Raw genomic sequence first — 11,368 nt, forward strand, 5'->3', positions numbered from 1 at the left:
AAATGATCTCACTATATGACTAATCAATGCTCAGTTCCGTAATGTAATTCTTTAGTGAGTGCTTGTTTATTTCTCTTCAAACCATTGGCTTGATGTATAATATACTACTCCATTTAAATGACATCCAAGTGATAACTTTTGAAGTTTTACTAATGTCTCTGCATCTAATACTTTAGCATAACAAAATGCAATAAAGGTTACTAACAGTATTATTCGCATATTCTAATTTTCAAGTTCTTTTACTTAAATAAATAGTTGAGAAAAGTAATTCTGTTTGGAAATTTGAATATCTTTTTTTTTTAATATTATTTTTTGTTATTCTAAAAGTGAAAGAATTCATAAAAAAAATAAAAATTAATTAAAAATCGATCTTTTTGATTGAAATTTAAATAATAAAAAATATAATAACTTTATAATATAATTTTAATTTAACAAAATCAAATGAAGAACGTTGTTTTATTTAGATCTTCTTTGGTGTAACTTATTAATAATGAATAAAATCAATGAATTAACAATATTACTTGAAGAGGTATTGTCTAAGAATTACCATGTACCTTATGGGAATCAAATATGGGTAAGAGCAGTTAATAATATTAAAAGGTATGAAATTGTGTATTTTTTGATTATTCTTATTGTTCAATTATTGTTTTTATTAATTGATAAAGAATTGTTATTACCAACTTTTATTATATTAGTTATTCCAATCTTTGCTTTATTTGTTAACCCTTATTTAAAAATCTTCCATTATCAAACTTCTTTATATCCTACTTTAATATTTCTTGCAATCATTGTTTCTTTCTATTATAATTGTGTAGGAATTTTTTCAATAGATGTTTCTTTATCTTTGATACTAATTTTTATCCATAACATTTCATTTAATATTGAACAAGATTTTTCTGAAACATTATGAATGAGTCAATATCATTTACATATTCTTAATTGTTTTCTTTTTTTTTTTAATATAGTTAATTTTAATTTATTTATAATAAATTATATAATTAGGGTTTTATAAAAGAGATCTCAAACTTTACTTAATTTTAGAAGACAATGTCATTTAGAGGTGGACGTGGTGGAAATAGAGGAAGAGGAAGACCTTCTTTCGGTGGACGTGACCAACAACCAAGTGGAGAACTTGTTCCTTATGGTAAATTCTTACATGCTGCTGAGACTGTTATGGTTTTTAAAGCAACATCAACTACACAATACCCAGCCTTTAATGCTATTGTTTACAACGACAAAAAAGCTGAGGTAGGAAAAGTTGGAGAAGTATTTGGACCATTAAATGATTATTACTTTAGTGTTGTTCCAGCTGAAGGAGTTAAGCCTGATTCATATAGTGTTGATGATCAAATCTACTTGTATACTGATAAACTTTTCTCTGTTGATCGTTTGAAGAACCCACCAGCACCAGTTAAACGTGGAGGTGCAAAGGGTGGAGCTAAAGGTGGATCCAATAACAGAGGCTCACGTGGTGGAAATAGAGGAGGATCTCGTGGTGGATTTAACAACAGAGGTTCACGCGGTGGAAATAGAGGAGGAAGCTTTGGTGGAAACAGAGGTGGTTTTGGAGGAAACAAAGGACCAAGAAATCATTAGATATGAATGACTGTTTTATCTATTCATTTTCTTTTTTGAAGTTAAGTTGGTAAATGGTTTTGTCTTTTGGCACAACCCCACCATCGCTTACTTCTATATATGTAAAATAGTATTAAAATAATAATATTGATATTTATTTAAATAGATTATAAAAATATGTTTTGAAATATTTTTTACTGATAACTAATTAATAATTTAAATTTCTATAGTTCTATAAATTCTTTGCTTTGTAAAGAATTGTAAAATTGGTATATATAAAATAACTTTTCATTAAGAGTTTTTTAATTATACATCTATTTTGAGATATTATATTATTTAATTGTTAATAGTTTCAATAGAATACTTTGTATTAATGTAATTAAGTATTCTAAATTAGTGAAATACATATATAATAGTTAATTTTGTCATTCCTTTTATCTTTCTTTCTTATTTTAATATTACAAGAACTGAAATAAAATCAAATAAAACCTTCTGTTTCTTCTTGTTAAGAACTAGACATTTCCAAATTCATTTTTGTTACATATTCTTTAGATTAATTGAACGTACGTTCTTTACCTGTTCACTTCTGTTTTGTGAGTTTTATTTTTTTCTTTTGTTCATTCATTCACATTATAAATTTTTCGTTTTCTTTAATACACGTTATTGTTTATTTTTATCTTAATGATATAATATGATGGTTAATTAAATATTGTTTGTAATATGGCTATTTCTGAATTATTACATGCAAGCATTTTTAGTCATGACATTAAAAGACTGTTTACGCTTATGTATCAATGCCAAATCTTTTTAACTAATTAAACTGAAAATTAACTCACTTCTTTAAATTAACATTACAATAATTAAATTTATTTATATTTCTTACTCGATCAGTTTATTCATAATTAAATAAGAAAGAATACATTTTATTTAGTAGGATTGGATGACGCATTTATAATGAAGTAATGAATATTTATAGACAACTAAAACTACTATAAAACTATTAAAATAAAAATTATTTACCACTATTATTAGATTAATTCTATGGAGGAAAGTAATCAATCGGTTTTAATTTGTCTTCTATAGAAAATGGCAGATATAGTTGACAGTCCCACATTACTAATCGTCCACATGGATCGTAATGTCCAGCAAGTCCATTAATTTTAGTGGTTGGTGAAGGTTTAAATTTCTTTATTTCTGGTATTTTTGTGTTCATTTGTAAACTTTCAAGATTCATACCTTCTATAACTGTATCAGGGGGGATAGTTGTTTTTGAAATTGTTACCAGTTCATCTTTAGCTTGCACGTTTTCAAACAAATACTCAAGAACTTTTTTTAGCCAATCACCACAATTTGTTCTGATAAAATGTCTATCATAAGTTTTACCATTAATAGTGACACTGTTAATTACAATATTAGGTGATTTGTTTATATTCTTTCCTTTTTTTGAAAGCTTTGTTGATACTTGAATTTTTTCTTTTTTAGATTCTTCTTTGCACCAATTTAAGATACTGTTCATGAGAAAATCATGAACGTATTTGCGTCGAGTCCTTGTAACATACTTTTGTTCACCTGATCCCTTTATCATTAAATCTACTTGTTTTTGAATTCCTTCTTCAGAGAAAATATGTTCACCAACCTCTACACAATGTATGTTTATTTGATTTCTTTTGTCAATAACTGGTTTTTTGATAGAAGGCCTAATAGTAACACTTCCACCTTTTGACAAAATGTAATAAATCAAAAACCCCCATTGTCCAAAAACATTTTCTTCATGTTTTCGCTTATTTTTCACATCAACACTGGGCTTACTTGTAACTGAACTCTCTTCTTTTTTTTGTTGTTTTACTTCTTTGCTGCACATAACATCTGACTATTCAGATGAATTACAACTATTTATCCTTTAAACTTGACGTGGCACCTCTTCTAAAATGATAAGTTTTTTAAGTTTCAGTCATCATTTCAGTTGAGGTAAATAAAAATGAAATATCATACAAAAAATCATTTCTTTAACAATTGTTTTTTTTTAATAAATAATTCTATATCTATAAAAGAAATGGTCTTTTATTCAGTTTCCAAACATCATTTCATAAAAATTTATATTTACTTTTCTTATTAAATTGATTTTTCTCTTTTTTATTTTCTTTTATTTAAACTTATTAAAAGAATTAAATAAATAAAATTTCTATATAATTCACTCATTCATCATAATAAGAAAGAATTTACCCTTGTTGTTTACTTACTATCTTTTCAAAAGTTGAGATAATTCAAGTAATTCGAGCTTTTTATAAAAGGCCAGTCTTAAAATAATGAATGGTTCATATAGTTTTAAGTCCATTTTTTGTCTTATCAAGACTCTTAATCAGGACTAATTTCTAATTTTTTTTATTGAAAACATTTATTGTTTATCTATCTGTTAATATCAATTGTTTCTGTCACATCCTCTCAATGTGAGTGATGTTACATTGCTATATTACTGTACAAATACACCCATGAAGCATTTCATGTTTTTTTGATTTTCATCCTCATACCAACAACAAAATTATCAAGAATTCAATAACAATAAATTGAAGTGTAAGAGAATAAAGTATTGTGAAAATAACAATACCGGTTCAGTCCTTAAGTAGGTAATGTATCATATGTTGATTAAAACAAAATAATCACTGAAGTTAAGTTGTTTGTAATAAATCATTTTCTTGAATATGTTCTATTAAATTAGTCAAGTCAAGATTTAATACTGTTAAGTCGAATAAAGGGTCGTATCACATTGTAGTTAAATTTAATAATACTAAAAACACTAACATTTATTTTGTTAATCATTTAACAATATGAAACTAATTAAAGAGTAAGACATTGGAGAGGATAATATGCATTGCATTGTAAACATAACAATAGTTATAAACATAAATCATATACTAAACATCATTACCAGTCATAAATAAGAAGTGATTTGGATGCTTATTCATTTTATTAATTGTAAACAAAATTATACTCATTACATAATAAATTCAACATGTTTCTTAGAAATGAAAATAATAATATTAATTAGGAAGGACATAAGTTACATTATTTCAAAATACTTTATTGATGGCAATTTATTGTTCTTTTATTGGAAGTGTTCTAGGAAGATATGTCTAGTTTCAATATGTTAAACAAAACATGACAACCTGACTGATAACCTCCGTTGTGAAATTGAAAATGATTCAACTAAACTAATCAAGACTAGTGATTTATCTTTAAAATTTCTTTGTGTTATGTCCATTAGTGTATCATACATTCTTATAATCCAACAATAAAAATACACTAATTTTATGTCAGCACCTCTTAACAAACTTGTTTTAGTACTAGTATGATAAATTCTTATGATGATATGAGTTTCAATAATTTTATGATATTTATATTATTCAATTCTGAATTTTGAAAAACCAAATGACTGATGAGATGACGTTTATAACAATAAACAAAAATGTTTTGATTTATGTTTTTTTCAATAGTTCGGTATAAAATACTAAAATCCAACTATCAATTTTTTATTGCTATTACTTGTTCTTATGGTTTAAAATGTACCAGCACCTTTTCAATAGCCATAAACCAAGTTAAATAAAAATATTATAGACGAGGGGCTTAGTCACTAAAACTTTTGGATGAACAAGAACAAAGTTTAAGTAACTTATTTATTGTTTGGTTTTTGATAAACAAAAACAACAAAAAAGAGAAATTAAAGAGAATGAGTTATCAGTAATTTATGTGATAAATAAATGAATAATAAAGCGGATAAAGTAGCATATAAAAGAAGGAAAGGAGAGAAAACAAAAGGATTAATAATGGCGAGAGCGTTGTTCATTGAATGAAGAAGGATAGTTGGGAAAATGCCAAGGGATTCAGTGAAGATACTAAAAGTATAACCGATGATCATGCCATAAGACATTTGGAAGAAGACATAAGGGACAGTAAAAGAAGAAGTACCGATATTAATGAAATGAATTAAACCAAACCAAACTCCTGATATGATAAAAAGATAGTTTTTAGGATTTTGAGTATAAATTTTAATAGTATTAAGCATACTTCTCCTTAATGCTATTTCTTCAGTTATAACGGAGAAAAAAAGAGTATCAATAATAATAGGAATATCTAATTGTCCATCAGTATAAAAATTAGTAAATAAATCAGAAGTATCAATATGACAATAATATAAAAAGATTCGAAGAAATAAAATACAAATTAATCCTAATAGTGCAATTATAAGTGTTGGAAATGAATTTTTATTAAATTTAAGAATTTCTTGAATAAAAGTATTAAGAGTAATAATATTTTTATTCATACTATATCTGTAATACATTAAATTAATGACAATTAATGAACAAATTAATGATTGAAAGAAATAACCATGAAAACCAAATCCTTTCATTAATATAGCTAAAATAACATGAATAAAAAAAAATTCTAAACAAACAATACCACACATTATAAATAATTTAGATATTTGATAATAAGGTAATGGTTTGTTATTATTAATAGGATTAGAAATAATAATTGAATTAGGAGTATTATCAATAGAAGTATTAATCATCTGATAATAAATAAAATTTAAATTTTATTTAAATTAATTAAAAAAAAAATATAAAAAAATATAAAAAAATAAAAATAAAAAAAGAAATTAAATTTTAATATCACCAAATTGATTTTCTAATTTCTTTGCATCTGATTGTTTTCTTATTGCTTTGAAAAAATCTTCTTCAAGACAATAATCTCTATCATCTCTAATTGCAAACATTCCTGCTTCTGTACAGACATTTCTTAAATCTGCTCCATTAAATCCTTCTGTTAATTTTCCCATTGCTTCATAATCAATTTCTCCTTTAATGTTCATCTTTTTAGAATGAATTTTTAAAATTTCAATTCTTCCTTGATCATTTGGAAGTGAAATTTCTATTTTTCTATCAAGTCTTCCTGGTCTCATTAATGCTGGATCTAAAACATCTGGTCTATTTGTTGCCATAATAATTTTTACTTTACTTATTTCATTAAATCCATCCATTTGTGCTAATAATTCCATTAATGTCCTTTGAATTTCTCTATCACTATGTATTCCTTCTGCAATTCTTTTTCCTGCAATAGCATCTATTTCATCCATAAATATTACACATGGTTGATGATCTCGTGCATATGCAAACATCTCTCGAATTAATCTTGCACTTTCTCCAAGATATTTATCTACAATTCCACTTGCAACTACTTTTAAAAATTGACATTCTAAATTACTTGCAAGTGCTCTTGCAAGTAATGTTTTTCCTGTTCCTGGTGGTCCATATAATAATACTCCTTTTGGTGCTTTAACTCCTACTCTTTCAAATAATTCTGGATTTGTCATTGGTAATTCAATTACTTCTCTTATTTCTCTCATTTGATTTCTCAATCCTCCAATATCTTCATATTTGACTTTCCCTGGACTTTCTACTGTCATCGAATATACCCCTGGATGAACTTCTCTTGGTAATATTTTCATTATAGTATTAGTTGATACATCAAGTGCAACTCGTGTCCCTTGTGTTATCTTTTTCTTATCTATACTATTTCTACATCCAACTACATAATGTGGTCCTAGTGATACTTTAACAATATATTTCTCTTCACTTAAACATTTTAATACTTCTCCAATTGACATCCCTATAGCTTGTAACGATAATAACATTTCTTCATTTCTGACCATATTCTCTTTACTCACTTTTAATGTCTCTTTTATTTTTTCTAATGCCTCTTTTTTTGCTTCGTATGTTTTCAATTTCTGTAAATATGCCTTTAATACACTTTTTCTTTCTCCATCAATTTCCATTTCTTTTGTTTTTTCTTTATTCCTTTTGAAGTTTTCCTTTTTTTTTTTTTTTTTTTCTTATCTTATTTTCATCATTTTCATCATTCAATCTCTTCCTTATCACTTCTTTTCTATCGATTATGATACCTCTCCACCATACCTTATAAGTTAAGTGGAATAAACTATAAACGAGAGATAAAAATTCAAATATAAGTAAATTATTTGTTTGTTGGTTAATTCATCTTTAATACGTTAATATGTTGCTTTATCCCTACAAAAATCTTTTATTTGTTATTTTTTAAATTCTTATGTTAGTAGTTTTTATTATTATATATTTCATAGATAAAAGATACCTTTTGATTTTGTGTATGGAAAATAAAAGATTACAAAACTGCCACAATACGTTGTTAACAAAGAATTACTTCAAAAAAGGAACTTCTTCAAAGCTTATATTAAGTAAAAATAATGCAACATTAAAACAGTCTTCTTCTTGATGTAAAATAAATAATTTAATGAAGAAACAAAAAACAGAATAAAACAATAAACATCAGAATTACTATGCTATGTTTGTACCATATTCCAAGAATTTAATCAATACTTTGATAAATAGTATAACTATTACATTTATAAGGAATAGTGGAGCATACCATTCGAACTTCAATTTTATCTGTTGAGAGAGTATCTGGATCAACAACTACATTAGTTGTTTTGTTCCCTTGAACAAATTTTACTTTCTTTCCTTTAACTTCTAAATGAGGATTAAAGCAGTTCCAAGGGATATCAGAAACTAATTCAAATCGAACATCATTCCAATTACGATACTCCAAATATTCCCTAAACTTAGTATTTTGTTTCATAGGGGTAGAAACACTACAACTAAACGTGGGTTGAAACATAAATACAACCCAACACGCTAAACAGCAAAATGAGAATGAGACAATAAAGAAATTTAAAAAAGAAGTATTCAATGTTTGACTACATCCCCATAACAACAACATCAATGAGACATACACTCCAAGATATAATTGTAAAGCTGTTCCCATTAAGAAACTAGCTGATACACAAACAAGAAATACATTTAGTAAAATAAAATTCATAGTAATTGCTTGTTTAGTGAATGTTCCATTAGGTGCAAATTGATTAGATGACCAATAACAAATACTAGCAAATACAAGAAATATCCAAATAAATGGAAAAGTTCCTTTTATTGCTACTATTGCAGAGATAAATGTTAATGTCACTGCAGTTGGTACAACAAATGAACTTGGTCCAAAGGAAAATAAATTATCTGACTTAACCTCATTAACAACTTTCATAGTATTATCTACAGCAACAGCTAAGTTAATAACTTTTTCTGTTTGGCTTACTTTCTTTAATTCTATTTGTAATTCTTTTAACGACTCAACAATAAAAGGTAATAATGATAATGGGTCTATAGAAAATCTTCCGTCTTCATCTTCTTTAACAGCATCAGTAATCACCTCTTTTAATTCTTGTGCAATAAATCCAAATCTAGTTCTATCTTCATTAACGTATTTAAATGACTTACCAGTAATTTTACAAATAGTGTCTAAGGCGTGTGATATTCTTTTAATATCTTTCTTACTTCTTTTGTCTGACCGTTGTAAGAAACCGTTTTCAGCAAATATTTCACCAGCAACATAAAGCCTTTTAACATTTTGTGAAATTGAATAAATTCTGATAAAATCATTTCCTAAACTTAACAGTTGTGAAGTAAATGGAGTAACCATAATTCCATTTGAGGATTGACCAAATTGAGTGTCTAACAGAGGTTGTTGAGAATTTACTGAAAGAGGTTCTACAATATTAGAGTCTAAATAAGGGAATAGTGTTTGATTTGTTGATTGATCAGAAGCATCAACACATTTAATATTATATCCATTTTCACTTTTTGCATAAAAAGAAGATTCTGGTTGAACTAAAGGGGATTGTAGATCAGTAGTGTTTTGTGAAGTAAAATCTAATTTATTTATCAATGTGTCAGGAAGATCATATGGTTTTCTTTTTCTAATACCATCAGCATTAGGAACATATCTTAAATATGGAAAACATAATGAACGAGCTTGTTCTTTATCTGGTAAATTTTTGTAGGACTCTGTTATATTACTAAGATGTCTTAAATGAATATCCCAAATATGAGATAAACAATTATATTTAGTTTTTAGTCCTTCATTACATCCTGGATATGTACATTGGTATTCTTTGAATCTAATTCGTTTATCAGTTCCAACTCTTTGAACATCGCTTTCCATGTTTTATTATTTAAATGTTTGAAGATGAAACAATTAAAATTTTTTCTTTTTTATTTGATACTATATTACTAATTTTATATAATTTCCTCTAATTCTTTATACTTTTTATTGTTTTATGATTTTTATTTCCTATTATCCTTCAAACAAAACAAAATAAAAAAACACCAAAATGAACTCAAAGTGTAAAATTAAATATCTTTACTTCTTTTTAGTTTGTACTTGTTTTGTAGCTTTCTTTTGTTCAGTAGCAAGTTTAGATTGTTTTGCTGACGTAGAAGTCTTTTTCTCTGTTTTAGATGTTGTTTTAACATTAACAGTTTTTTCAGTTTTAGTAATCTTATCAAGAGCTTTCTTTTCTTGTTTCTTTAAATCTTTTGCACTTTTCTTGGTGATTTCTTTTTTGAAAACTTTGCCAAGAGTCTTCATAGATTTTCTTAATGGTTTCTTAGAGACTTTTTTAGCTTCTTTTTTAGCTTCATTTCTTGATCTGACGATAATTAAATATTGGTGTTCAAGTTTTCTAATTAATCCATCGATAGCAGATCTACAAACCATCTTAATATCTTCGTTAACTACACCTTCAGCTGTAGCTTCTTCAATTCTTTCAACAATTTTCTTATAATATTTATTATAAGCTTTCTTAGAGACTTTCTTGAATTTTTCTTTAGCCTTTAAGATATCACCCTCTTTCTTATGATCAATAGTTTTAACTAATTTTTCTGAAGCAATTTCAGCAGCCATCTTAGCATATTTATGAGCAAGGGCTTGGGTTTCCTTTAAGAGGAGTTTTTGGTTATTTTCAATTTCTCTTCTAATATGGGAAGTTTCTTCGATACCAACTCTATGTTCTGTTCTAGTACTTCTAACTAATCTATCTCTATCAGGAAGGGCAATCTTATCAGTCATCTTCTTCATTCTTCTAAGAATAGCTCTTTTTTGTCTTCTAATTTTATCCATATTTTTATGTAATTTATCAATTTGGGTTTCAATCTTCATTCTGTCAGCAATACTAACAGCAAGTTTCATATCATCATATAAAATATCTAATACATTTTCAATCTTTCTTTCTCTGTTTTCAAGGGCTAATAAAGTTCTTTCATTTCTACGGTTGGAGGATTTGATTCTTCGCATTCTGTTTAACAATGTCTTTCCATGAATAAATGGATTGAATAAATCTTCTTCTGCAAATGCGCAGAGGCAAATAAGAGCAATAAACAAAGCTTTCATCCGCTAGTAATAAAATATATTTATTTAGTTCGTTTTTTATTAAGTTACTTTTTGTTTTTTTTTATTTTTTTGAATTTGTAGTTTTCTTAGTATAGTTTATACTATATTATTTTATTATTTTTTATAGTTTTCTTTATTCTTAAAAATCAACTAAAAAATAAAGAAGAATTAAGAATTAATTATTTTCTCAATAACATTCTAACAATTTCTAACCCAAAAAATATATTTTATTTACTAAAATAAAAAAGTGTATAATAAAAAAGAATAAAACAATGATTGAATTAATCATTTTGACGAGTTCACTTAACAAGCATGAATCTTTTCGCAAATAACGACTGGATCAACATGATTTTCAATAAGCTTGACAAGTTCATCAACACCAAATGAAAGGATTTTATTGCAAAGAGTTCCAAGGAATCCACTGGCTTTAGCACAAAGATTGTCAATATATTGTCTGACAGCTTGAGCACCGTCAACAGTTAAA

At 26.4% G+C, this 11,368-nt stretch overlaps 6 protein-coding genes across 6 annotated transcripts, besides 12 other annotated features; 1 reads left to right on the forward strand and 5 right to left on the reverse strand.

Moving 5' to 3' along the window:
• Positions 1 to 291: 291 nt before the first annotated feature.
• Positions 292 to 432: a sequence feature (AT_rich).
• Positions 433 to 947: 515 nt separating this feature from the next.
• Positions 948 to 1,001: a sequence feature (AT_rich).
• Positions 1,002 to 1,047: 46 nt separating this feature from the next.
• Positions 1,048 to 1,596, forward strand: EDI_289430 (H/ACA ribonucleoprotein complex subunit, putative; the record flags this gene model as incomplete). The annotated part of the gene is made up of 1 exon (XM_001741921.1): positions 1,048 to 1,596. One exon carries the CDS (start codon positions 1,048 to 1,050, stop codon positions 1,594 to 1,596), a length of 549 nt encoding a protein of 182 aa, XP_001741973.1.
• A 94-nt stretch (positions 1,597 to 1,690) lies between these two features.
• Positions 1,691 to 1,799: a sequence feature (AT_rich).
• A 615-nt stretch (positions 1,800 to 2,414) lies between these two features.
• Positions 2,415 to 2,453: a sequence feature (AT_rich).
• Positions 2,454 to 2,565: 112 nt separating this feature from the next.
• Positions 2,566 to 2,594: a sequence feature (AT_rich).
• A 20-nt stretch (positions 2,595 to 2,614) lies between these two features.
• Positions 2,615 to 3,436, reverse strand: EDI_289440 (uncharacterized protein; the record flags this gene model as incomplete). The annotated part of the gene is made up of 1 exon (XM_001741922.1): positions 2,615 to 3,436. The coding sequence occupies one exon, from the start codon at positions 3,434 to 3,436 to the stop codon at positions 2,615 to 2,617; it is 822 nt and encodes a 273-aa protein (XP_001741974.1).
• Positions 3,437 to 3,661: 225 nt separating this feature from the next.
• Positions 3,662 to 3,767: a sequence feature (AT_rich).
• A 1,523-nt stretch (positions 3,768 to 5,290) lies between these two features.
• On the reverse strand, positions 5,291 to 6,142 carry EDI_289450 (uncharacterized protein; the record flags this gene model as incomplete). The annotated part of the gene is made up of 1 exon (XM_001741923.1): positions 5,291 to 6,142. One exon carries the CDS (start codon positions 6,140 to 6,142, stop codon positions 5,291 to 5,293), a length of 852 nt encoding a protein of 283 aa, XP_001741975.1.
• A 3-nt stretch (positions 6,143 to 6,145) lies between these two features.
• Positions 6,146 to 6,181: a sequence feature (AT_rich).
• Positions 6,182 to 6,229: a microsatellite.
• Positions 6,230 to 7,405, reverse strand: EDI_289460 (26S protease regulatory subunit S10B, putative; the record flags this gene model as incomplete). The annotated part of the gene is made up of 1 exon (XM_001741924.1): positions 6,230 to 7,405. One exon carries the CDS (start codon positions 7,403 to 7,405, stop codon positions 6,230 to 6,232), a length of 1,176 nt encoding a protein of 391 aa, XP_001741976.1.
• Positions 7,405 to 7,474: a microsatellite.
• A 497-nt stretch (positions 7,475 to 7,971) lies between these two features.
• On the reverse strand, positions 7,972 to 9,657 carry EDI_289470 (uncharacterized protein; the record flags this gene model as incomplete). The annotated part of the gene is made up of 1 exon (XM_001741925.1): positions 7,972 to 9,657. The coding sequence occupies one exon, from the start codon at positions 9,655 to 9,657 to the stop codon at positions 7,972 to 7,974; it is 1,686 nt and encodes a 561-aa protein (XP_001741977.1).
• Positions 9,658 to 9,688: 31 nt separating this feature from the next.
• Positions 9,689 to 9,742: a sequence feature (AT_rich).
• A 113-nt stretch (positions 9,743 to 9,855) lies between these two features.
• Positions 9,856 to 10,884, reverse strand: EDI_289480 (uncharacterized protein; the record flags this gene model as incomplete). Its single annotated transcript, XM_001741926.1, has 1 exon — positions 9,856 to 10,884. One exon carries the CDS (start codon positions 10,882 to 10,884, stop codon positions 9,856 to 9,858), a length of 1,029 nt encoding a protein of 342 aa, XP_001741978.1.
• A 19-nt stretch (positions 10,885 to 10,903) lies between these two features.
• Positions 10,904 to 11,024: a microsatellite.
• A 75-nt stretch (positions 11,025 to 11,099) lies between these two features.
• Positions 11,100 to 11,154: a sequence feature (AT_rich).
• Positions 11,155 to 11,368: the final 214 nt, after the last annotated feature.

The sequence above is a fragment of the Entamoeba dispar genome, genomic scaffold, assembly GCF_000209125.1.
Source record: "Entamoeba dispar SAW760 scf_1105229464215 genomic scaffold, whole genome shotgun sequence".
Lineage (NCBI taxonomy): Eukaryota > Evosea > Mastigamoebida > Endamoebidae > Entamoeba > Entamoeba dispar.